Here is a 27,203-nt window from a genome sequence, read left to right on the forward strand (position 1 = left end):
ATCACAAAATGAAAAAAAAATGGCAGAACATCTGAGAGCCATTTCTAGGGTTTTCGAGGATGCTGATTACGAATATCACATTACTTTTGCCAGATTGCCTCTTGTTCGAAGATACTTATACCCCTAAAGAAGCCCAAAATTACTGTATTTACCCTGGAATATTTCAGTTGATATGTAGAGAATAGCAGTTTTTTCTCATTTTATACTTCGCATAGACCATGAAGAACCCTCATGTAGTTCTCAGTCATTCTATCAATATTAACAAGACCTGATACGAAATATTTGTTTGTCAAAAACGCAGTTTGTCAAGCCTGAAAATTGTACTTTTGCAAAACGGAAAAACATATTCCAATTTGTCAATTGGTCATCCTACCAAGATTAAAGAGGAGCATAAACCTATAAAATTGGTCCTCGAGAAGCTTACCTACAATACTAATTTGCGTCCCATTTCTATTGACTTGTACATGGATAATTTTACGCTGAGTCAACAAAGTGGGTATACCTAGTATCCCTATCAAACGAGAGGCTTAAACCTGGTATCCTTGATAGATTACAGATTCGAATACGGATGAAAGATTCCAATTTAATATTAGGACGGAGTTCATTGGGTGGAATTTCTCCTAAGATGTAGTACGTTAAATAAAACTTTTTAGATGATCACAAAGCACCCGATTACAAACAGTTAGTCCGAAAATTTGTATCTGCATATGGAAAACTTGGAATATGGAAAAAAACTTGGAACATAAAATTCACTTCCTGTTCAGTCATCTTGAAATATTTCCTGATTCTCTTGTTGATTAGCAAGGGAAGATTTTTCACCGAGACATCAAAACAACAAAATAAAGACATCAGGGCAGATGAGATGAGCATATTCTGGCATAGCATTGCTAGAAACTTGCGAGAAACTGCATCAAATTGCTTACAGGCGAAAATAGTACAAAAACATTTGTGCTTTAAAATTAATTAATAATATATTATATTCAAACTGATTATTTCAAATTTACAATAGGTGGTGGACGTAAAACTGATTGAATTATTGCCACGTTTGAGTTTGAGTAGGCTTACCATACGTCCTCTTTTTTGATTTGTCCTCTTTTATGACTTTTTTGAAAGTGTCCTCGGAGGACGCCCTTTTGTCATCATTTTTGAGATTTTGTCCTCTTTTTTGAAAATTTAGGTCAGATTTAGAGCAAATTGCGAGCGATATGCCGCAAATTAGCACAGAAGAGACGCTCCGGCGGGCATTTCGGAGTGAAAAACGGTGATTTTAGCTCTGAGCGAAAAGAAGACCTTTTTTTTTAGTCTTCCACCTGGCAAAGTGGGAAAAATTCACCGGTTTTTTGAGAATTCTTCTCCGGTTTTGCAAGTCTGAAGTTTCTGAAAAAGTGTCCTCTTTTCAGATTTCCAAAATATGGTAAGCCTAAGTTTGAGTATCCGTGAAAGTCTATAACTATGACACATCTAATACCCCTAAATATAGTGCTGTTGATGTATGTTGATTTAAAAGAGTCTTCTGTGTGTACAAATACCAAGTACATTGAATTTCTGAACTTTATAGTACGACTTAGCCGATTTTCTATCTACCCATTACAACGAAAATGGGATATTTTGGTCAAAATAGCCCCATGGGTTATTCCAAAACAAGAGACAATTTGAAAAAAAACAAGGTCATATTCGGAATCAGTGCCCTTCAGAATCCCTGAAACCACTCTTAAGTTACTTTGTCTGCCTAAAAATTGGTGTTAACCAATGTAATCTACCGCATTGCATATTTAACTACACATATGAAACGTTACCCTAATACAAGGGTTGCATTTAAAACAAGAATCAGTTCATTACAAGCTTGTTTAAAACATGTCTTTCATTTTTTTTGCCCTGATGTCTGTTGCATATATTCAATTGAGGCGTCATAGCAGCTTTACATCGACATTTGCAAATATAGGGTGAATATAGTTCCTTTGACGAAGTTGGCTTCCAACATCATATACCGATAAAAATGTCTTTACTGGACTATATCGTCATGCAGAATTTTTACGGTCGTCGGTCATCATGATCACAGCAGTCATTCCGTACCAATGATCTATATGTACGTATTATAGTTGTTGACCGACTATTTCGGCGGCTCCGACCATCCCATATCGTATACGTCGGTTATATCGGGGGGTAATCGTCCGTATTCTCATACAGCATGTTTTTTGGAAAGTCATACACAATTATGGCATAATTATACAATTTGAAAAACAACACAATTTTTTTAATAAGGCCTTCGTTTAAAACACCGCGGAACCCCTGTAGTTCTTTGGAACTCTGGGTGAGAACCACTAGCCTATACCAAGTTACGGATGCGTGGACTACGTTTTGAATATTCTAGTTCACAAGTCACGCACTGTCCAATCAATGATATAGAAATATGAATTTCACGATTGCACCTTTGCTTGATTTGTTGGTACTGCCTTTTTCGCTAGACCACTTGTCACCGTGGCTGCACCGGCCTTGCATGTTGTTTTCGTGAACACTGGCAACAAGAGTCCATCCACCGCCTGCTGATTCCAAGTCGCAATATACCTTGCATGCATCACCACGAAAACACATAGATAAGTCGTGAATGCGATAGCGGCACCTTTGTGATTACAAATTTAGTGAAGAAAGGACAGACTCTGATACCAAGCGTGAGCAGTCTCGAAGTTATAATTTAATCTATGGAAGATAATTTCATATATGGAGACAAATAGACACGCGTCAGTTCAATTACTAAGGATACAAATCAGTGAACAATGTTGGTTCAGGTGTGATAGGTTTACGAAAAGAAATTCCATGCAGTATAGGCTATGTGGAAAACCATCTGCCGTGAATCGATATATCCATACATAGATAATCACCTTAAAAGGAGTTCTGTCTTGGGTCGGTTGGATTTTGTAAACTCCTGATCTTGCTTCGCCCTCATGTAGAATGTCGCGGCATGATTTAGGTCCAACACGCGGAAGAATTTCCTATTCAAACCCGAAAATGGTTGGTGTGATAAAAGCATATAATGAGAAAACAAGAATATATATTAGGGTTGGTTTCTATATCTGGGCCAGTGATTGTTAACCTTTACTGAATCGCGGAACCCTTACGGCAGGGGTGGGCAAACTACGGCCCGCGGGCCGCATGCGGCCCGCAACACCGTTCTGTGCGGCGCGCGAGAGTCTAAAGAAACTTTTTACAAATATTGCTGAAATGCGTAGCCTACTAAACATCGAATTAATGCAGGGACTTGATTAAACTTTTTCTTAGTATATTTCACCATGATAATTTTAGGAAGTGGTTCTCAAACTGGGGGCGCGCCCCCCTTGAGGGCGTGGAAGCATCTGAAGGGGGCGCGTAGTTGAGATCAACTGAATTTTTTTTTCGCGCATCGCGCGATTGACATCCGATTCAGCATTGTCGCTCTGTATTTAGTCTGAATTTCATTTTTAAAAATCACTCATCCACAGTCGTAACCTTCCATGCCATCAAACTACCCATTGGGTTTGCTAGCATCCTGGTTGCGTTTTGTGTTATGACGATAAGGGAGACTCAAAATCTTTCACCATCATAAGGGGGCCGTGTCTTAAGAAGTTTGAGAACCACTGTTTTAAAGTAAATACTTTCTATATTGTTTTTTATGTTTAATGTCTGACACTGCAGCCCGATATTAAAGCCCACGCAGTTTGAAAGGTTTCAACTGCTAAACATCACAGAAATCCTAAACGAGATTGACATAATTCGCATCACGAGTGCGATTTCAGATTGACCACTCCAGTTTTATTTATTTCAGTGATGTGCTAGTAAAAAACGATTCACGCGTGTCTTAGGTAGATTCGATCTCTGTATGCGTAGAATTAGGGTACGGTATTTATATTTGATCTGCACACAGTAGAAGTGTGTTTGAAGCTAACATGGTTATGATGCTGTCAGCATTGTGTGTCCTGGAACTGAACCAAAAGTGGAATTACCAATCTTTAAATTTCAATCCTCTTCTAGGAATCGGGACCACCGACTTTCATCTCTATAGTTTTGAAAAATTGGTAATTGAGGTCGACCAGCCTATGAAATCTCGCCATTGTTTCTGCCCCATCTGCGATATCATCAAAGTAATGCTTGATTTGTTTTAAATAAGCATCTCCATGTCTTCACTATATAATCAAATACCAATACTATATAATCCCAATTTTATATAGTGCGGCCCGCGAATGGATTCAGATGTTGAATGCGGCCCGCGAGCTCAAAAGTTTGACCACCCCTGCCTTACGGTAATCTACAAAGACATCGCGGAAACCCGACTCATAAAGTCAAAAACCTACCGTAGTCGACATTTTACTACAAATCCAATACATAGGCTACTATAGAGCAGTGATTCCCAACCGCAGCTCTCAGAGTCGCACGCGGCTCAAAGGCAGCCTTCTTGCGGCTCTGAGTTACCTCTGAATATGCCACAAAATATATTAGACGTGAGCTGTTGTTTGTTTCTATGAATAGTTTTAGTCAATTTCTGTATATTAAATGATAAAATGAAGGATATTAGTTATGTGTAAATCCGTCCAAGGCCGCTTTTGAAAACAGGAAAATAGAATTCTTGAATACTAGCGTCAAACGTATGGAACAATACATGTCAGACAAGGATACATCTCGAGTTCTGTTGGTCATAGACCTTTATATATCGTCTCTGTGAAGAGCAAATTTCGACATAGTTTTACTAACATCAAAACAGCGCCTCATAGTGAAGATATAAACTGCAATAAGTCAAATATTACTCAGCAATCCCCAGCAAGCTTGAGCATCAACTGCTAGATTGTATGAAGACTGAATAGCCATACACATAACGACATAGTAGTATATGTTGTATAATGATATGCATTTTCAGTTCATTTCAATGTATAGCACTCGCCAATATGCGTCTATCAATGCCGAAATAACCGATACAGATCTATAAAAGTTTATGCGCATGCTTTTGAATTAGCTGGATGGTCAGATCCAGGGGTAGGCTAGCTACTTTTAAAGTTTTCGTCATAAGTAGCCTACTCCAGTGTTTTCATGGGGCTCCATACGTACTCTGAAGTTTGAAACGTGGCTCCGACGTCTGAGAAAGTTTGGAACCACTGCTATAGATCGTTGGTACACAAAACAAACTGCGCAGCAACAGATTGTTAAAAAAATAAAGCCATGAAAATATAATTTTCCTAAGAACGAATACATTATAATGAAAATTTTTTGCAAAACAGTGTGACGTCAGCTGTTCCCACCCAGTTGGATAATTCGAGACTCCCTTGGAATCACCTTCGAAGGTGTCATCGCGTTGTTCGGTCTAAACGCATCAGCGTCATACACCAATTGCTTAATTATAAACGACCATACAAATATATCTGACAGAATTGACATTTCCGAAGGAGGGTGTTTCGATATCGATCCCCAACTCCCTTTACGTACGCCACTGCACACGACGTACCACAACGGACACTAATCGAAAACTGATCGATATATCGGTAACCAATGATGGCCATAAGATGGGTGCATCTTCAGTAGGGCAATTTTTTGACATGTCAAAATGAGTGTAACTTTTGTCAAAATTGTAGCGTTAGGTCAAAAAATTGTCAAAATTGTTTACAAAGTCAAAAATTTTTGCAACCTACTTTTCGTTAATATCGTTGATGTTTGCACTGTCGTCGAACGTATCATTTCATATTTTACAGCTCGTAGCCTACTTTATGGTCCTATCGTTGTTAGCGGCCCATTGTATGCTCATTGTGAATCATAAACGGCCAAATGAAACACATAAGTTGACATGGTGCTGTGCTCAATGTACCGCAATATCCTAACTGAAGCAAGACTGCGTTGGCATCGGTTCTTATGTCAAGAAGCGCATGATGAAAATTTTGATCTACACTCTAAATTTCAAAAGCGTTTATGAGACGGAAAATTAAACGCCAAAAGTGAGCCCCTTTTAACTGTCCGATTGTGTCTCATATTGCGTCTCCCACTTTTACGTTTTAGAATAACGCGAAACAATAACTTCATATTGTTAATTTATTCGCTAAAAGCTTTTCGACTAACTCTCATCAGTAGCGAACGTTAGTGATGGGGTGAATCAAATTCGAAATGTAAGAACTATTTTGTCTGTATGACGTAATAATAACAAAAACAAACAAACAGTAGACGGGCTAGATACGGTAGTAACGGTACAAAACAAACGTTACGAGTACATATTCGGTTATAAATAACCGAAAACACAACACATAACATTAATGAAATATTCCAAGAGTGTAGAGGCGTTCCTTCTGGCGACAGAGAATCGGCTTTCGTAGCTTTATGATCGTAGATTCCAGGACCTTTAAATGAAAAAGAGAACGGCCACGAGCAAGTATAGAAAATTGACTGTCGTTGTAATGATCAGCACATTCTGGATGGGATAAGAGATGCTGTCCAATAGCCGAATTACAAGCAGTAACTTGATCATAATCACGCAGTGTGTCAACAGACTGCGATGAAGGAGTTGGAGAAACATTATTTATTCTAATTTGCCGTGGGACATGCTGGCGAATTCTTTGCTGCAAGCGCTGAGACGTGCGACCTACATACCGACTGTCACATCGGCACGTGTATTCATATATTATATTGCTTTGATTTGTCGCAGGTAGCACATCCTTTTGCGTTGCAGGCATCAGAGATTTCGTCGTGAAGATTATCTGAGGTTCTACTTGTGAAAAACGCTCATGCGTTAAATACCAACGCAGAGCTAGAAATGAAAATAGCTGCGCTGGCATGCTGAAAAACGACACAGAGCTTGAAATGATAACGAATTTTATTGCAAAATACGGTTATTATGCTGCATGCACCGTAAATACTGTCCCACGCTCAAATGTCAGGCAACAGGCGCCCCCTTTTTTGCCATATCACGAAGTAATTTTCAAGCATCATCTTTTGTAGAAATCCAAGGACCATAAACGTTTTAGGGTATCCAAGGTCCCAGACATAGTAACAAGACATGAGGTCAATGACCATGCCTAGGATTCCTTGCCCTTTTGTGCATGATATAGAGGTATTGTCAACCAATGCCCATCCTTGATGTACGCCCGACTCGTGGCGGACGATCAGTAAGTGTGGTGGATCCAATTTCAAGCATGCAACTTCAGCATCATGCGCCTGAAATAATACAAATGCATATAAATCATATAGTCAGCATATCAAATGATGACCACCATTATCGAAGCACGACTGTTCAAGGGACTGCTGAGCAAGAATAAAAAAGAACACTCTTAGCTCCGACTTCAATCCACAAAGCTCAAAAGGGCACGCTCAGAATAACGTTTGTATCGAAGTAGTTTCAATCATTTCTATATAACAGTGGCTCACAACCAGGATCCACAAAGCAAATCCAGGGTTTTGCGAATCCTCCAAATTTGTAAAATTTATAATAATTTATCATCATTTTTTTGCAAAGAGAATTCACAAAGCAGTTTTACTCCATAATTATTAAAACTTACTTATGGCTGTCTGGGATGAAATATTCTACTGTGCAAACTCATTTTAATCGTCAATTTTCCAATAGATTGCTGATATTGCTTATCAGAGGTTTTGTTGGGGTTCAGAACAAATTTTCTTGCAAACACATCCATGCCTAGCATGTTATAGTCGCAAAAATGCACCCTGAAACTTGACAGGCTGACGATGACTATATACTTGGACCACTGATGCCAAGACTGAGACGCCTAGAAAATGGCCTCTGAGGGCTTTCCCACAAGTTTATGTTCATAATACTTCTTGTGTCTAAACCTCTTTATTAAAGCTACTTCTTTTGTGGTAACCATACCCATGTCCATGCAAGTGAGCGCGGTGTTGTGCTAACGAGAAGTAGGGGGCTGAAAGACTGAATGCAATAAATCGAGGGACAATAAATCATGCGAACTGCTAATAAAAATTTCAAGTTAAAATAAATCTGCTACGAAGTATCCTACTTCATGATCATGAATATACCAAGATCTGCGGTAAATGAGGCTGGCCCTGGGTACACCAAGACGTCAGAACTGATGATTTAATCATTAACAAATTTCGGCATTCAGGCTGATCAAATTTTGGTTAGCCTTACTATTTCACCTGATGTTATCACTAATTATACCTCGCTGGCCATGCACACAAAACCTTCTCGCAGAATACATGCGGTCGCTACACATAGTAGGTAACTGTTTGGTCACCTGTGACCTATATAGAATTATACCTGTTTTGCGTCGATAGCCAGCAACGTTGACTTTGATCTTAATCGCAAGTCAGTCAATTATTTCTTAAGAAATAGCAGACTTTTGACTTCTTTGCTTTCAACTTCTCCCTGGAAAAATTATTTAAACAAAATTTATATTTATAAAATACTCTTGCTTGGCTCGGGATCTGGAGTTTTAAATTAGGATTTCAGGAATGTTGTAGAGTAGACTGCTAACGTTACGTCATTGCTGTGTCAGTGCAATGTGCGCTAACGTTCCAGTTGAACGAGCAGTAGCTATAGATAGATATATGTATTGATAAGTAATCTACGGATAGTTGTGCAACACGGGACTCACTGTTGAATACGACAAGATTGGTACTGCTTAACCGGCAAAAGCAGCATATAGTCAGGGTTGTAATGACTCGGGTCGATTTTCTGATGACTCGACTTGACTCAAGTCATTTTCTCAAAATACGTAAATAAATCGACTCGACTCAAGCCAATCTGTGTATCGACTCGACTTGGACTAGAGTCGTTGGGTATAACCCGAACGAAGTCATATGACTCGAGACTCAGATGGCAAGACGGACATTTCATTGAAATTTCGAAGAATAGTAAAGTAACCACCCCATTGGTATTTTGTCTATTGGAACTGGTACTTGAAAATGAGACCCTACGTGAACCAAATGCGAACCATTCGATATCACTAAACAGAGTTATAAAAAGTGGGTTCGACAAGACTTTAACTGGAAACTGAGCAGTCAACACAATGACTTGGACTCGAGTCATAATACCATGACTCGGACACGACCCTCTGGTCGATGACTTCGACTCGGACTTGACTCGAGTCTGAACTATAAAAGTGGGATTGACTTGTGACTCAGAGCCTTGTGACTTGGTTACAACCCTGATATAGTCCTATAGCTCGCGGCCAATGCCGTCGATCGATCGGAACAATGCCAATTTGGCCCTGACACCGAGAAAAGTTGGGAACCACTGGCACGTGAAAACAATGACATGAATTTCGCGGCTACGTATAAAAATCATTCATCTGGTGTAGCCCGCGAGCAATCTGAAGGTTTGATCTGGCCCGAGAAACCAGTTGAGTTTGACACCCATGCCCTATAGAGCAGTGGTCTTAAACTCAAATGTGCTCGCGGGCCAATTCCTAGTTTTTGATGATGCCGCGGGCCGCAGTATCAATAATAGGGATATTCAATGTATAAGTTCAAAGTAGATCTTATTTGACGGGACCTTGCAGACAGGCATTCCAAAGACATCGTGGAAATGTAATTTACTACTGTATTAATCACGCTTGACATGGGAAAAAATCACATTTTCAAATATTTGAATAAAATTGTTTTTGTGCCGGGCATAATTTTTTTAAATTAATGAGTTATAGATATCATGCGAGAGGATGCATCATGACATCGTAAAACAGTCGGGTTATATTATTGCAGCTAATGGACCTTTGATGTGCCACAATATTATGTAGTATATTTTAAAATCTACCAAAGATATATCTGATATCAGAGCATTTGAGCGGTGTAGCGTAATCCCGGTATTGATATATGTAATGACTGAAAATTGAGAAAGTCGTTGCATGATCATAGGCCGAAAAACATGCAATGAACACTTACCCAGTGATGGCACCCAACTTCCCCATATTGCAGGCATGGATACTTTTCGCAAAGATGCCTGGAAAATTCGGTATATGCTTTTTTGGACGTCATATCACCGTGTGCTCGGATGTGGTATGCGCATTCTTCCACCACAGCATTTAGTAAATGTCCTTGTCCAGCCTTTTGATGTTGCAATGCGGATGCAACACGGGCACTGAATTTCGGTAATGTAAATCTCTTTTGGGCAGGAGCAATTCCCAGCAGACTATCGTCTGGAATCGTTTGAACATCTCTGTCCTAAAATGAAATATCATACTCAATTTATGCGTATTGGTAGCCGTGTTGGGTTGACTCGAGGTCCAAAAATCGGGTGACTTGACACGAGTCACATTCGAGAATCGATTGACTTGATTTGACTCGAGTCAAAATGTACAATGACTCAAAATGACTTGTGACTCGAAGGTAGTGACTTCATCCCAACACTGATTGGTAGATTATAGTAATGTAAATGTTCATACCAAAACGTCAGTATTTGATGCAGGTGGTGAGTCCTCCGTAATAGAATCTACTTGCATCTTCATGGGCTCAATTTTCTGTAAAATATAGTTCCATGTAACAGTGCATGAAATATTGCCTTTAATAAGTTCTACGCACATCAGGAGTAGATGTCACTGGATTTTCGAAATCATTATTCCAAGCAGGTACATGCGGCACTAAATCGGTCCCACTGTGTTTGATCGACCTCAACCACTTCTGCAAGACAAGATTAGATGATGCAGATCGCCCCCTTTCCACGATGGGAAATACATAGCTATGAATGCGGAAACAACGTACTCACATCTCTCAGGGCAATCAAACGGCGCATCAAGCCAACTTTAAAATCCATTTTAACGAAATCCTCATCAGCCAGCAAGCCGAAAACCATGCTACATACTTCATTTTCTGAGAAAACAAAATACAAATATACATTTCACTTCCAAACGTATGGCATGTTGAGCAAATATACTCTACTAGCTTTAGCAGGACTACCTTTAAAGACACCACACCTGATCAACACACTCGGCTATAATATACTGAATGTCACCGATTTTGTGACTAATTTGTGGCCACAGATAGGTGAAGTCGGAAACTTTACAAAACTCAACAACATGACCACTTTCTACGGCAAATGCATTGAATTCAGACTCAAAATACAGAACATTAAAGCGACCAGTAATACTATGCCAATATTTTGTGTTTTTACGGTGGGATCCGATTGGATTAACTATTTCAAATACATCAAAATAAATGGAGAATAGCAGGCAGTCAGGGTGACTGGCTATCTCAGGATGACTTTTGAGATAATCTCCATGTAAGCAGTCTGTCATGGTATGACACCCGTGAAACGGAGTTGGCTTCGAAATGGGAGATTCAGAAGTGGCATTTAACAGTGCTTCCAACTGCTACATAAAAGGTACAAAGTAGTCGTATGCAGAAGCAGTCTGGAGCATATAACCATCTCGAGTTAAAATATTTTGAAACCGTTTCCCAAATTCGACACTTTCAGGTTCAATAAGACCAAAATGTTCCTTATAAAAAGTTGTTTTGCTTCCTTTGTTTGCAACAAGTACAGTGCATCTGGGGATGAATGAGTGTAATTATCTGCAGAAATGCTACTCAACAAGTTGACATTGGATGACAAAACATCAGTAAGCCCAGAATCACTCAGTTTATGAATAGTTTTTAGTCGCAACAGTAAAGCGGCTTGAGTCAGAATAACCGACTCGATAAGGCGCCGCTGAACTTCGTCTGCCGGCGCAGGCTCTATATTACATAAAATCAATATTAGTTATTTTTTCATGATGTTATCTTCTAATGTAAACGATTATCATACCATACTACATTGTTTTTGCCAGGAACTTAAGCCAGTTTTTACTGTACAATTTTGCATTCTGCCGATTGCTACAAAAAACGGGGTCATGTGCTGCTATGTTGTCGTGCTGTATTATATCTGCATCTGAAAGCTTACAATGAAACAAAATGCGTTACTGCATGTTAACGAATAACAGTCGAGTTGTTGAAATGGAAGACAGCACTTTGGCATATCGGTAGTAAAGATGACCTGTCTTAATATAGCTTTAATTCAGGTAATGGATATTATTAACACTTACCTTTCAATACGTCGACATGTCTTTGTTCTATGCCGTCTCCCAATAAGAATTCAGCTAATTCGTAATCCATCACGAACGATCACTAATAATACTCGCACTCGACTCGGCACTTGGCACGGAAGACTCGCAACTCGACACTCGTGATAAATGCGACAGAATATGCGATCAACGCTTTCTGAATTCCCGCGCCTGACACACCATCGAGCGCGTGATACCGCATTTCGTTTGTGAGTTTATGTTAGGAGATAAGAGGAAAATGAGGAATGAGCACGATATGTGTCACTCCCGCGAAAACAGACCTCGCTCTCTCGCTTGAACGGTGTTTACTTCAATATCACGTAACTCGAGAGAGGGAAAAAAGTCATTTCGTGTTTTAATCTAACGCTTGGAATTTAGAGTGTAGACAGCATCGTCAAAATGAAGCAACACGGTTTGTCACCAGTAGCGTACGCACAACTTCAGTGTTACCACCCAACAACTGCTGCTATAACGTTATTTCTTCATTCTTGGTCAGCTACTTAGCAAGGACAGACTATTTCTACCCGAGAATGTAGGAAACTATCTTTCATTTTACTACAAAAATTTAATTATTTCCACCATAATGCGTTATGTAAATACTGGAATTTTTCATAGGTCCAGATTTCGTTAGAATAAATGTTTATTCATGTAAAAATTTGACAGTTTTTAACTCAAAAAGTTTTTTCATGCCAAACTACTTCGTAGCGACAGACAGTTCAAACCAGAAATGAAGATAAGTAGAACAATTCTAAAATTATGTGTGAAAACGCCTTATTTACATACATGAGGTCAAAATTTGGTCAAAATTAAGTTGTGTCCAAATTTCGATTTTTTAGGTCAAAATCTTCCGTTTATTAGGTAAAAAATCGCCCTCATGCCCATCATGGCAAATCATTTGCATGCATTGAGTGCAGTTACTGACCTCTAAGGAACTACCGAGAATCGACCAGAAAATCCCTAGTGTTTCATGGAATTACGGTTACGAGCCACTGGTCAGTCTATCAGTCAATCAGGTTTATTAATATTTTCATCGTTTCAAAACATCACAAGACTGCGATACAATGAAAAGATAGGAAGGCGTCGAGACAAGTTTGAGTAGCCTTTAAGATCAGACACCCACCTCAGCCTGGTCTTGGACCTACAACTGACGATACAATAATCCGCGTATTACCTAAATTATGTATGACCCATGATAGGAGAACGAGATTCGTTTTTAAAAACTTTTTTCCGCGAAGGAGCTGTACCTAAGCGATTTTTCAATTTGACAGTCGCGCCCCAGAACAAGACATGCGGACCTCAGAAAATGACGGCAATCATTAGACGGATCGTCGAAATAACGAAAGACACTTCATTTGACCGGATTTGCATTCATTCGCAATGACATTACGGTGAAAATATTCTAATACACAAATGCCCGGGTCATGAAGATAAGAGAATCAGTTCCAGCAGTCAACGCTGTAGGTCTACTGCAAAATAGAATAAGATAAACGGCTATGTGACCATGAATATCATGAGTGACCATATATCAAATCTAAGAATCTTCTATATCGACCGGGATTTTAGATATAGGTTTATGCTGTATCCCAGAGCGTTTGGCTTTTATACTAACATCACAGTTTCCAATTTTATGCCACTTCCCGTTGACGAATTTCCGCATGCAGAATTGCCCTGAAATATTGAGTAGGCCTATATAGGCGACAATAGAACAGGCATGGTCATTGCTTATGCTATTCACGGACGCATTCCGATTACTCATATAACCTACGGCTGCATTCCAGGGTATAGTCGTAACACTTGTAATGAACTAAGTAGACCCGAAATACCGATGTTAAACTGTCCAGTGTCCAGTTTCCAATGTCCATTTCCAGTCAACTCCGGGCTATAGTCTATTTATCTACGGACCGAAATTGGGAGTGTTCATGCTATGAATATGATCAGGGATTTATTGTGGTCGAGAATTCTTTCATATTCACGTATGAATTTCGTCATTAATATTAGTGGTTTCACATATTTCTATCAAACATTCATCCTTTCTCAGCTCATGCGGTCAGATTCACCGACAGAGTTGATAGAGGCGTTGTTTTCGAAAGTTTAGGGCAAGTCATAAATGATGATGGATGTTCGGTTAGACCAATTTTCATTGGTCAATTTGTTGCATGCTGTTATTTCTTTACCTCTCATCAGGATTGTCGGTATAGTGGAATAGTATTGGAATCGCACGGACGTACCAGACACAAATTTCTTTCGTGAGGAGCACACGATTCTAAGTTGGTATCTCTACATAGGGCGCATCATTTTCCTTTTCTCTCCACATCTGTACTGTGGGGATCAGATTATAAAGGGCGCAGAAAATGAAGTCGCATTGAATCGCGCGCAATGCGAAGAAAATTGCATGATTGATTAAAGTCTCTAAGAAATTCAAGAGTAAATTCGTAAATTCAATATGCATGTCGACGGCCGCACAAATTTCCTTCTGCGGCCGCAGGTTGGCTACCCCTGGATGAGAATGTGTATTCAAATCAAACTAATGAATAAGCAGAAGGGTTGTTCTAAAAGGGTTAACAAATTTGGCCTAGTTCCAAAATGTGCAACGGAAGTTAGCAGATAATATGGGATTAGAAAAGAATAGTATTTACGATGAAAAATATTATCATACACCAATGCCGAAAACTTTTTAATTAGTATGTGTGAACTGGAAGTAGTGCTTATTTATACATCTTGATCTCTATAATAGGATGTAATTATTATGTATTGACTAGGCTTACCATATTTCGGAAATGAAAAAAGAGGACACTTTTTCAGAAATTTCAGACAAGCAAAACTGGAGAAGAATTCTCAAAAACAGGTAAATTTCACCCGCTTCATGAAAAAAAAAAAAAAAAAAAAGGTCATCACTTCCGCTCAGAGCTCAAAAACACGTTTTTCACTCCACATTGCCAGGTGGATGACTAAAAAAAAAAAAAAAAAAAAGGTCTTTTTTTCGCTCAGAGCTGAAACACTTCAGCGCTAATTTGCGGCATATCACTCGCGATTTCCTCTAAATATGACCTAAATTTTCAAAAAAGAGGACAAAATCTCAAAAAAGAGGACAAAAGGGCGTCCTCCGAGGACACTTTCAAATAAGTCAAAAAAGAGGACAAATCCTCTTAAAAGAGGACGTATGGTAAGCCTAGTATTGACATATATTTGAAATGACTTTGACATCGATTCTGTTGAAAGTAGTATATCTTATTAAAAGAAAAAGTCAAAGCAACATTGTGATCGATCAAACAGCCACCTTGGGCAATATATAGCAGTATTGGTATCGAGTTAGTACCCTCGAGTCATTGCATGGTATACTCCATTTCAAACAGGATGAGAGACATGGTAGGAATTGACGAAAGTCACGTTTATTGACAGGAACGGAACATTATGCCTAAAACGGGAGGGCCCATACCTAATATTTGTGTACTGGAAAAAATAGGTTTGAGCATGTTGACGTCGGTTACGAAATTTTGTCAAAATTGTCAAGAAATCAAAAACTTTAGTTCTTATACACCTGACTGAATATATTTTCGCATATTAACACTTTTTTTATCATGTTAAATAGATCAGGTGTTTGCAACGTAATTCCTAAATAAATAACACTTATGTGACGTTAAAATCGTATCATCCTGATCAGGGCCGTAACTGCCGCATCCCAAACCCCACAATTGGGGTTTGGGCTAAATTATTTCGTGAATTAGCATAAATTATACTGTTTTTGTTCGAATTTATGCAACTTTTTCAAATTTTTTTTTTCAATTTCAAGTTACCGAATTTCCTAATTATTGGGTACTCGTCCCACAAGAAAAAATACGCAATATTTATAAAAATGGGCATATCAGCGTCGCCCATTACCGCGCTACGATGCTCCAGAACATATCAAGCTTAGGCCATGTAACATGCGACTCCAAGAAGTGTGCCAGAACGATCGGCAGCGAGAAAATCTTGACCGAAAAGGACGGTCCTTATGCTGACCGAAAACTTCGTTATATATACAAAATACCTATAGGTTAAATTGTCCATAATCGCCCAAATGACTGGCACCGAATGTTCCTGTCTTGACAATCTGAATCTCACAAGACAAATACCTTCCCGCAGGAAAAAATTATATGCCAGTGAAGAAATACCAATTTGAAATTGTGTTATCTTTTCGTTTAGTATGTTTGGGCGATTCTATATTTTTTGCTAAAGCAGACAGGAGGTCACGAAATAACATTATGTAACGAAGTCATACCAACGGGTCCGCCCGCCCGTAGTTGTTTAATTACTATTTACGGGCTCTACAGTTTCAAGACACTTCACTCATCTGTACTGGCAAATCTGATTATGTGAGCAGAGAGGACGAGAAATTGATAGCAATATATATGCAATTCTCGATCTTATTGACCGATGTTATCATGTATGATCGAAAATATTTGCGCTCGCTCACTTAACGGTACGTCTATAATTTCGTGGCAAAGGCGAACAACGTGATGGGGGGTCGGTATATCACCCAATGTGAGCCCAAGACTCTAGTCTTTTTTGGGGGGGGGAGGTGGGGGGGGGGGCTGACGAAGTGCCGTTTCGTTCCTGCCAACGGGTATACCCCGGAGATGTTTAATTATTATCGAGGGGTCCTACACCTTTTCAAACACACCTCACTCAGCTCTAACGGTAAACCAGATTAGGTGAGCAGAGAGAGGATAAAAATTATAGCAATATGTATGCAATTCCGGATCATATTGACCGACTCAGTCATGAATTATAGAAATCTCTCGCGAAAAGCCGACTCACCAAACAGATTGTCAATTTAGATGATAAGTAGCGGTGAACATCGTCGAACGTGGGGGGGGCTGGGGGGTTGACTAAAAAAAGGTCCACTTTTCGTCTGGACCTCATAATTACACTTTTGCAGCTAAATTTTCGTGAGTTGACTAAAACAAAGGTCAACTTTTCGTCTAGACCTAGAAATTACACTTTTACAGCTAAATTTTCGTGAGTTGACTGAAACAAGGTCATTTCTTCGACTTGACTCCAATATAACCGTTTTAACGCGCCATTGCCCTCTTCGTTATTTTCGCCCCCCTCCATCTACCCCTTCGTTATTTTCGCCCCCTAGACCGCCAAATCGCTCACGATGGGAAGCACTGGCATATACCATTCAATACCATAGCACTCGATGTGATAACTATGCTGACAACGAATGCACAGCAAGTATGGTAGTAGTAACCTACTTAATGCACATATATGATGTGACTGGGCGACAGCGGGACGGACGATGGCTAACTATTTCTCTGTGATAACCCATTATATCCACTACGTGAATTTGTTTACAATTTCCTATGTAAAATCGAAGCTTTCCTCACACTCGATCAACTCCCATTTGCTCAAGTTATGGAATCTGTAACAGGGATTTAATGTTTTGAGGGTCTAAAGTGAATTTAGTTACACATAAACATTTTTGTTTAACCACCTTCACCCCAAAGAAACTCTCAATCATTTGTGACGTATAGTGTAGGGATTAAATATCATGAGTGCCTTACCATTCACGAACAGGTACATTTTGTTTGGCTGTTGTTGTTTGATGAAACGCAACAGCTGAATTGTAAATGAACGCATGAATATTGGAGTTGAAATTGGCTTTTCTGATTGACGGGGTCTCGAATCCGAACCCTAAACGCCCCTGCGTTCCACCACAGCAGTCACAATTCAACTAAATGTGATGCCTAATTGCATGCAACCAATGATGACCAAGACGAACTCGTCATTACAAAACTTATACATGCGTTCAGTGTGTGTTCTGACCCCCAGCAGGCAACACTCTGAGACTCGCTCGTGGAACTCATGGGGTTCCACGAAACACCGGTTGAAAACCGCAGTATTCGAACCAGAATTATTTCAAACTTATATCGTAAAGGTCTACATAATATAGATTCCATAGTACACACTTACCATTCGTTTCACATGCAAACACCAACACACTAATTATTGTAATACAGACCGTACACACTAAAACATTCAGCATCTCTGTTGCCGAGTCGCTACTGGAATGTTTTCATGGATTATGTAAGGCATCCGTGTACAAGGTTGACTCATAGAGTAGGGAAATTGCGATTTAGGACTATATCCGCTCTACGTAAAAACGTGACGTCCGTCCTGAGAAATGATTGAGACATTCATTCCTCCAGATAATATATCCTGCAGTGCATCAGAACGAGCTGTATCGCTACATTCACTTCCGCTAGGAAGGTGACCCTCCAAGATTTAGTACATGGATATCATAAACAGTATAGTCGAGTATTCACAGAAATACCATAAACATAGCTGCAGCGTGTCCAGATGTGTCGTTATTCCAATGTTCGAACAAACTATAGTTATTTGCGTCAGGACTTTACGAATCATAGCAACCGTGATGCTTTTTATCGCATGAGCATTCAGGTTCATGTGCTATTGTCATTAGACATTCACAGATTAGAGATTGGTAATTTCAGATTAAACGCATTGAGCTAGTTGCACTAAACGTCTCTAAACGCTGGTCTTGGCCCCATCGGGTTTTGAACGCAACATCTATGGATTTCAAGGAGAGGAGATATTTCAACGATTCGAGATAATTAAACACAGCACGTGTTTTACGGTCCAACGTTTTATCACTGCCGATCGCTTTGGCAATGCAGCCAAGCCTCAACCCGCCAATATCTCAAATGCGAAAAAGGTTTGGTTAGTCTGCTATTGTTTTGTCGAAAGGGATGGCAAACCAAAATTGAAAGCAACAATCATGTTGGAAGCAAATCGCGAAAAGGGTGATTTGAGAAAATAATTTAGGTAATTAAATATAATATAATTTCACACCTCGTACCACCTACCTCGGTGCCTCGTACCCCCAATGGGTCTATGGCCCCAGGTTAAGAACCGATGGACTAAATGATAAGCTGAGTGTCAGTGAGGTCCAGGGTTGTAACCAAGTCACATGGTTCCGAGTCACGAGTCAATCTTACTTTCGGGGTTTTGACTCGAGTCGAGTCGAGTCATTTTCAATTCATCACCGAGTCGAGTCCGAGTCCAAGTCACCGTTTAAAGCAGTGGTTCTTAACCTTTTTTCCTCCAGCGCCCCCTTTCAAAAATTATCGAGCTCCAGCGCCCCCCCCCCAAATTCATAATGTAAGGAATGTAATAAAGACAATGAGTAAGAGGGAGGGCCGTAACAGCACTTCGTCAACCCCCTAAAAACGATTGCCTTGCGCACCCATAGCGTGATAAACCGAACTTCTGAGGGCTTCGCCCCCACGAACCCCCTATCGTGATTGCGATGGTCAGCAAAGTTTGTGTGGCCTGGTCGCCCTAGGTACCAAAATTTTCTATAATGCATGAATGAATAGGTGGTAATTACATACATAAGTCGCGATAAACTGAGTGAGCTGTTGTATAGGCAAATGAAGGGCTCGTGAATAATAATTAAACATATTCGGGCGTGCCCGCAGGTACAATTATTCGTTACCAGAGCCGTAACAGCACTTCGTCAGCCACCCCCCCCCCCCAAACAAAAAACGTTGGTCCTGGGCCCCCATCGGGTGATAAACCAAGCTTCCGGGGGACTTCACTCCCAGACCCCCATTAGGCTGTCCTCTACATTGGGTGTCCATTTACTGAGGCAGCTAGTCTCGCCTAGTCGCGCGAAGAGCGAAAAATTTCACTAAATAATGATTGAATTGGTCAATATCATCGGGAATTGCATGTAAATTGAGATTAATTTTTATCCTCTCTCTGCTCTAGTAAACACATTTACCGATAGAGCTGAGTGAGGTGCAATGTTCCCTCTAAGCTGCGCACGTGCGCAGTGCTGACACGGTCTCTGCGCACAGAAAATCTACGTTGCGCACAACAAATCCGAAGTTATTGCCTTTTTTTAGTCGATACGCACTGTTGTACAGGGGTCAGCGCAGTGAGTTGTTGAGTGTGCGCAGACTCATCAAAACTTGAAGCGAACATTGTGAGGTTTCTTGGAAACTGTAGGGCCCGTCACTAATAATTAAACATATTCGGGCGGGCGAACGCGTTGGTATGACTTCGTTGCATGATGTTATTTCGTGACCCCCTGTCTGCAATATCAAAAAATATAGAATCGCTCAGCGGGGATATCGCCCAACAGGAATATCCCTGTCGCCCAATCGTACTAAACCAAAAGACGCACACGATTTCAGATTGGTATTTCTTCACTGACATATAATTTTTCCCTGCCAGATGGAATTCGTCTTCTGGGGTTCAGATTGCCAAGACAGGAACATTCGGTGTCAGTCATTTAGGCGCCGATGGACAATTAAACCAATATGTATTTTGAAGGCTATATGTAACGAAGTTTTCGGTGTTAATTTGCTCTAAATACTCATTAAGGATATGTCCTATCACCACATCATCTACTGCGAAGCCATTTTTCTCCAGCGCCCCCCATACCGCCCCCCTGAGCCCAGCGCCCCCCATATCGCCCCCTGAGCGTTTCCGCCCCCCTTCAAAATCGCCAGCGCCCCCTGGGGGGCGCTGGGGGCAAGGTTAAGAACCACTGGTTTAAAGGGTCAAGTCCGAGTCATAGTGTTATGACTCGAGTCCGAGTCCAAGTCACAGTATTGAAGTCATGTTCAACTTATGTCTTGAATCCTGCTTGGGTGATATCGAATTCCTTGCTTGCCAAACACGCTTATTTTGTCCCTAACATAGTCTTGGCACATGTTTATTTAGGCAGATAAAGGACAGTTCCTGGCCTCATTTACCTATGCTACAGATAGACGAGACAGGCCGCCAATATGATAACTTTACTAATCTTAGAACGTTAAATCAAATATCTGTCTTGTCAGTCTGATACATCACAAATACAAGCATTCAGTTTTTATTACGAGCACATCGACGACCGCTCACAAATAGCTTATAGAGAATTAACGAATTCACGTCTACAGAGAACCAACGAATTCACGTCTAGATATCAGCTGGTAGAGAATCAACAGATGCATGTTTATGTAGAAGTACAGTTTTGCTTTCACGTTATCTGATGGTTGACCAAAAAAAGGTCAACTTTCCTGCTCAGCTTCCGAAATAGTCGCGGGAGCGTTACTTTAGTGCTGATTTACTGTATCTTTGTCGAATTTGCCCTACATTTACCAAAAATTCTCGAAAATGAGGACAAAATTTCAAAAAGGAGGCTATACTTCTTAAAAGTGTTAGATCTCCTAAAAGAACTTAAATTTGGCTCAATTCCAACCAGTAGAAAGCAATGCTAAAAGATTTTTTTTGGATTAATTACAAATAGAGACTTTCGAATTTTACCGGCTACCTCATGGTATTGTTAGATTGTGTAAAAATATGATTCATAGCAAATTTGGCTCAATTCCAACTAGAAGAAGCGAAATTATTAAAGTGGAATATTTTGGATATGAAAAAATAGTCGACTAACTACTAGTATGTAATTATATTATATGAAAGAATTTCTCACTAAAAATACTCCATTTATTTTCAAATCCAAAATTTTCTCCTCTCATATCATTGATTCTACTCTTTAAAATTAAGCCAGATTCAGTGTTCTTTTTATGGAACATAACAATTTTATCAAGTAGCCACCCAGTAGAATAAAAAAGAATTTATTTTTGATCAGCCCTATTGTACAAGCATCACACAACATTAGCCATTCATTATTACTCACGTGCACAATGCACATAGGCCTACCTAACAAAACGTCAAATGGACGGAGGTTATTGTGTGTTTTCACAGACAGCAGATCAAATCAATGAGTTACACTTCAAAAATACTAAAGTGGAAAGGATATCCTCAGTGACCTCAGATATGTTAAAGCGGCATGGCCTTAGAATAAATTCGCATCCACTGGATACACATACCACTGGTGCATTAGATGCAGGAATTGAAAAGCATTTTTTAACCACACTGAAGAGCATTGGATACTCATCCATTCTAGTCGCCCAAAAATGCAAAGAATCATCGCCTTTAAATCTACACATGAGCTTATCAGTCTCTTCCAAGTAGGCTATAGCCTACTAGACCATCTGAGTCATTTCATTGGCTCTAATTGAACTTTGCTTCGATTGTTTGTTTGTATAATTGAAAAGTCTTGAGTACTTTGATTGCGGAGGATCTATTACCTCTTCATCACTGGATGATTTTGTACAATGCATTGCTACTATGTACCATTGTCTTCTGTTCGTACGGCGGCATATCTGATATCAGACGAGTGCAACGAAAGCAGTGGTGACAAATAGCGATGTCGACAGAATTCGTCAGATGCGTTGATCTAACCATTGCGATTCGCAAATTTTTTCATCTTCAAGTCATATAATATAGGCCGAGTCAATGACTTGGCTCGAGTCATGCGTAATGACTCGAATACAAGTCGAGTCAATCCCAATATTGACTTGACTCGAGTCGAGTCGAGTCATTTTCCCATTTCAAGAAAATGACTCGAGTCAAGTCGAGTCACAAAAAAATCGTGACTCGAGTCTGACTCGAGTCGAGTCATGACTCGAGTCATTACAACCCTGGTGAGGTCTGTGATCGTGTCGCAAGCACGTTTAGAGTTTAAGATAAAGTATAAGAAATAAATATTGATATCATAGTGCAAATTGACGATCGCAACAACTCGCTTCATATCAAACCATAACCACGCATGCAGACAATTCTGAAAGCCTCCAAGTATCTGCATGACATCTGGTAAGCCTTGCCCCGCGACACAAACAGGTGCAGCAAATAATAATAGTCATAATAATCCTTATGACGCACGTCTTGTACTTTTGGGTATTAGTAAGATTTTAAGTGGCGTAGCTCTGTCTTTCCTAGCAGGTTGCGAGCCAATTGCTTCCTTCAGCGAGCGTCAGAAATACAGTTTCTCGCTTCCACGAAAAAACAGTTGAAAAACAGTAAATGTGTAACTTTTCAATCCAATATAACTACTTCACTAATCTATCTTCCAAAGGCAATCCTCTACAGCTGACTATAGCCACATTGAAAATACGGAAATTCCTTGCCTACAGCATTTTGCATGTGGGTTTTATTCACATCATCATACAGCACTTGATACAACCTTTCCTATAAAAGGTATAGCGTGGGGTGCTGGCGGAAGTCCCGTGGCTCTGTCAAAATATAAAGCAATATTACATTGGGAGTACCGTGATGACACCTCAAGTTGAGAATTTATGGGCTAAACCCGGTATATATAAAACAAATTCACAAGTTGCATAATCACGTCACAAGAGTCCATATATTTTCGAAAAATGACGTGCACTATGAGCATTCGTACGAACTGCACTAAAAATAGGCGACTTAGATTAGATATAGAGCAGTGTTCCCCAATCTTTTTACACAATGCCCTCCTGGCCAATAATCCATGTACCAAACGCCCCTCCCCCTAACATCGACAAAAAGTTATATTGTTTAACTCAGACAAACGGCGTTGTCGCTTGTGATCTTATTAGGCTAGGCAGGACGCTTCACGTAATTTAGAAGTCACATCACATCTCTTAGGATAAACACTATGATGGGATAAAGTCGTGCAAGCAAATTCCCTTTTCAATGTCACTGCACTTCACTGTAGTGCAACAAACATTCATTATGCTTGTTGCACAGGTGCTTATGAAGTTAAGCACAATAAGCGACGCTAGCTAGGATTGCAGTTAGTTGTTATTATTTGGTTGGAAAACATAGTATTCAATGCCAATAAACATTTATATGAAGAGCGTTGATGACGATTGAATATGCCCTGTGAAACAGCGAACGCGTGGGCCACATATTTGTATATCTCTTCTCAGTGCACAAATATAGTTATTAATTATTCGAATTCCCACACTGATTTTTATATAGTGAATAAAACCCCCCTTTACTCTCAGTTATCCTCAATAGCCCATAGCTCACCTATACCTAAGTAGAAGTAAGCGCAGATACAGTAGCAGAATTGGTGCAGACGGACTCTTCCAAGCTAACATCTTACAGCACCGCCATTTATTTTACCAACGTTATTACCTACTGTTATTACGGGATACTTACCCTAAAACCTTGGGTAGCAACGGCTTTGAAAGAAATTGCAGACGTATTTATCCGGGCATTGGAAGTTCCAAAAGCAGGATCTCTTCCCTGAAAAAGAGCAAGTGATTGAATCGGCACGGCATGAAAAATCTAATATCATAGCAGTTAGTTTGGGCTTAGATTGCGGTGGAGAGATGGCGTAGTGGTATGATCCACGACTGCAACACCTAGGGGTTGCGGGTTTGAGACCGCACGAAGTCGACTCCTCGCCGCGTGATCCGCGTAAGCTTTGTCTTACAAAAATCATAGAAGTAGGCCGTGTTGTAAGTCGGTAAATACGCAATCAAAAATAAAGAATTTTGGCCTGCTGTAAATGAACAATGTATTCGAAACACCATGAATGTAAAACAGCAGTTGGGGCTTACCATCACGTGTTAGTCACATACTCACTGCTTCATGTACCGCGGTGATTTTATAAAAGCCTAGAGATGGGCCGTGCAACAAGTCGACATCTACGGAATAAAAATGAAGAAAATTGGTCTGCTCTAGTAAATGATCGCAGTAATCGACAAACACACCACGAACACCACACACTACAACAACAGCGATAACAACGTTGTTAGTCACATACTTACTTCTTCCTCTTGCTTCGATCATTGCCAGCAGCCCCATTAACATAATAATAATAACGGTTACCTTCAGCTTCATATGCATAATAAACTTCAGCAATTTCGAATCTAGGCTGGCACAAAGAAAAATCTTCGGTATAAATCCCGATTTTCTATAGAAGTTTTTACTCCTGCTGGCTTTGGAGAAAAAAGAGATGACTTCAAGTCACTTATTATCGAAAGTGTCAGTAGTGACTGCCGAACACATGATTACCACGAATTTGATGAGTGCCCCCACACTCATCATGTGTTAGCACATTCAATTTTATTCATTCTATACAATGATTCATATCTCCCATGAGTGAGCAGGATACATCATGTTATTCAAGTTATAACTGCATTCCGTTTACATTTCATTGAGAATGCTACGATTTAGCCTGTCTTTGAGAAGCATATGGGAGATGTCAAAGATGCCCATTAGGAAAGAAACCTATGATACAATTGCGCCAGTATATCTATTCTATGTTTCTTCTCGACAGAATTTATTGCAAAGTTGCTGTACGAAAGCCATGTATAGTAGTTTAAACTAAAACTTGATGTCTTGATGCGATTCAAGCCACAGTCCTGCACCCGAGCACCCTGATCCTGGCATATACTGAACACTAATGTGTTTTCCGGCATCTAGATGGATTTTTAATCGTTTTTTTGTCGCCGCAACAACATGAGCCTACCAGTTACTTTTCGATTTATTTCCTCGAATTACAGGGTTGTAGTAACTTGAATCACGACTTAACACGAGTCGCAATTCTGTCGACATTCAACTCGCTAGAGTCACTTTAATGATTACCTCGACTTGGAAAAAACTCGAGTTGTATTGCTCAAGAAAGTAGTGTGGCATATCCCATACTCAAGTGAGAAATCAGTGATCTATCAAACGGTGGTGGGAGGTGGTGGAAATTTTAATTTTCATGAACGGCGATTTTGATCATGCCTTTTGCGAAGACTAGAGCATCGCAATTAGGGTTGCATTTAAAGCAAATGGTATTTCGAAAACTTTGTTTAAAACATGCTTTAACCAGTGCTTTAAAAATACCAATTAAAAATGTTTTTTAAGTTGTATAATTATGCTATGGTTGTGTTATACTTTCGACAAATCATGCAATATCACCGTATGCGGATGATTTGCACCCAAAATAGTAGACGTATACGATATCGAATGGTTCAAAGATATTTTTGGTCCGCTTAAGAAAGGACTCGGAAGCCTTTTTCGTCAGAGGAGACATATCTACCCTATATTTTCAATTGTAAATGTCACCTCACTATGACGTCACATTTTCAAGACTCGTGACGTCATGGCTAACCAAAAAGACAATAAAAGTGTGTTTTAAAAACGGGCTATTTTAAAACATGATTGTTTTAATTTTATTTTTGTTTTAAATGCAACCCTAATCGCAATACCACAATATTCAAGAACTATTTTACTGATTTTCTTTCGTTTGATGCATGTAAAACAGCACATTTATCACTTAAGAGCAAATGGGCACAGGATTACTAACAATGGTTACAGGTTGGCCGGAAAATTAAATCTGTTTCAATGTCACTTTTTTTTGTCTATACCAGTGGTTTTTAACCTTTCTTAATCTGCGGGACATTACGCTAATCTTCAAGCCGAACCCCAAATTCTCGCTTAGTCATGAAAACAAAAATCGAACAAAATAGACATTCAACTATGACATTTAATACATTACTGAAGATTAATATTACTATTATTAAATAATAAAACCTACAAATAATGATTTTCACACGAAACAAAAACATGATAATGAGAATGTATTGCAGATCAGTCCAACTTCTGCTGTTTCATTTCAGATATCAGTTCAAAAATGCGAGGCTTCACCTTTGAAACGGTCGTCGTATTGTTCGGTCGAAACGCAACAACGTGATACCAATTGCTATAAATATTGCAGATATGATTGGTATTTCCGGGGGTCGAGGTTTCGATTCCGAACCTCAAACCTCAGCTGCGTACGCCACCACACACGGCGTACCTCCTCCACAACAATCACTATTGCACTACTGATCGAGCCTGATCGCTTGCAATCAATGATGGCCAAGACGGGACAAGACACCAATCATATTTATAAGTTGTTTGTGTGTGCTTCCCTCCTCGGAAGCCCTGAGACAGGCTCACGGAATCTCTTCTGTTCTAAGAATCACCGGTAAAGAACCAATGGTCTCGAAAATGTATTAAGCTTGGTTTTTTACTCTTACTTGCTTAAACTTCCTTAACTGCAATTCGTGGCATGATCATCTGGAGTGTAACAGAGTGTTTCCTCCCAAGCGATCAATTACACGGCGGGGTAAAGGGTTGATGATGATGAGCTGTCAATCATTCTGTCTGTACATTACCGCGTATTTTTCACATGTCGTTATTTGATTTCTGTATTCGTGAGCGATTTCCGGGCCTTTTCTTGTGTTAATTCAAGCAAGTGATATTTTGACGGGGGTTGTGATGGGATGTTGTTCAAACTGCATTTATATTTTAACGATCAGTGACGTGCGGCGAGGTGGCGCA

The 27,203-nt window shown here is 39.8% G+C and overlaps 2 protein-coding genes and 1 long non-coding RNA gene across 6 annotated transcripts in view; all 3 read right to left on the reverse strand.

The window, feature by feature from the left end:
• Positions 1–27,203, reverse strand: part of LOC145442823 (uncharacterized) — a 213,666-nt gene that overhangs the window by 25,072 nt on the left and 161,391 nt on the right. Inside the window, exons 1-4 of one of the 3 annotated variants that reach the window (XM_080320837.1) lie at positions 17,961–18,105; positions 13,615–13,673; positions 2,880–2,990; positions 2,430–2,565 (exon numbers count right to left, since the gene is read on the reverse strand). In XM_080320837.1, coding sequence (XP_080176963.1) covers positions 2,430–2,565; positions 2,880–2,990; positions 13,615–13,673; positions 17,961–18,033 — 379 coding nt within the window. In that variant the 5' untranslated portion in view covers positions 18,034–18,105. Of the gene's footprint in view, positions 1–2,429; positions 2,566–2,879; positions 2,991–13,614; positions 13,674–17,960; positions 18,106–27,203 lie in introns of those variants that run through there. The other 2 variants (XM_080320839.1, XM_080320838.1) reach the window with 2 other exon arrangements.
• On the reverse strand, positions 6,803–12,392 carry LOC145442899 (uncharacterized). Of its 2 annotated transcripts, XM_080320938.1 has the most exons (7): positions 11,988–12,390; positions 10,676–10,779; positions 10,492–10,590; positions 10,356–10,430; positions 9,856–10,134; positions 8,234–8,341; positions 6,803–7,161 (listed from the first exon to the last, which is right to left on the reverse strand). In XM_080320938.1, exons 1-6 carry the CDS (start codon positions 12,055–12,057, stop codon positions 8,291–8,293), a joined length of 678 nt encoding a protein of 225 aa, XP_080177064.1. In that variant the 5' UTR covers positions 12,058–12,390; the 3' UTR covers positions 6,803–7,161; positions 8,234–8,290. The 2 variants fall into 2 exon arrangements, with proteins under 2 accessions (XP_080177064.1, XP_080177065.1); XM_080320939.1 differs by lacking the exon at positions 10,492–10,590 and having other exon boundaries at positions 11,988–12,392.
• On the reverse strand, positions 23,019–24,828 carry LOC145442968 (uncharacterized). The gene is made up of 3 exons (XR_013916222.1): positions 24,656–24,828; positions 24,042–24,128; positions 23,019–23,131 (listed from the first exon to the last, which is right to left on the reverse strand). It is a non-coding gene; the product is annotated as an uncharacterized LOC145442968 (long non-coding RNA).

The sequence above is a fragment of the Botryllus schlosseri genome, chromosome 7, assembly GCF_051294905.1.
Source record: "Botryllus schlosseri isolate E-star chromosome 7, Bs_hap1, whole genome shotgun sequence".
Taxonomy (NCBI): Eukaryota; Metazoa; Chordata; class Ascidiacea; order Stolidobranchia; family Styelidae; genus Botryllus; species Botryllus schlosseri.

What these genes read in the sequence shown, in the direction of transcription:
- LOC145442899 (XM_080320938.1), bottom strand. Translation starts at nt 12,057, where the DNA reads ATGGATTACGAATTAGCTGAATTCTTATTGGGAGACGGCATAGAACAA. An exon ending in GTTTGATTGCCCTGAGAGAT is followed by an intron (nt 10,591 to 10,675) that starts GTGAGTACGTTG and finishes CTTGTCTTGCAG; the next exon opens with AAGTGGTTGAGGTCGATCAA. An exon ending in CAGTGACATCTACTCCTGAT is followed by an intron (nt 10,431 to 10,491) that starts GTGCGTAGAACT and finishes TATATTTTACAG; the next exon opens with AAAATTGAGCCCATGAAGAT.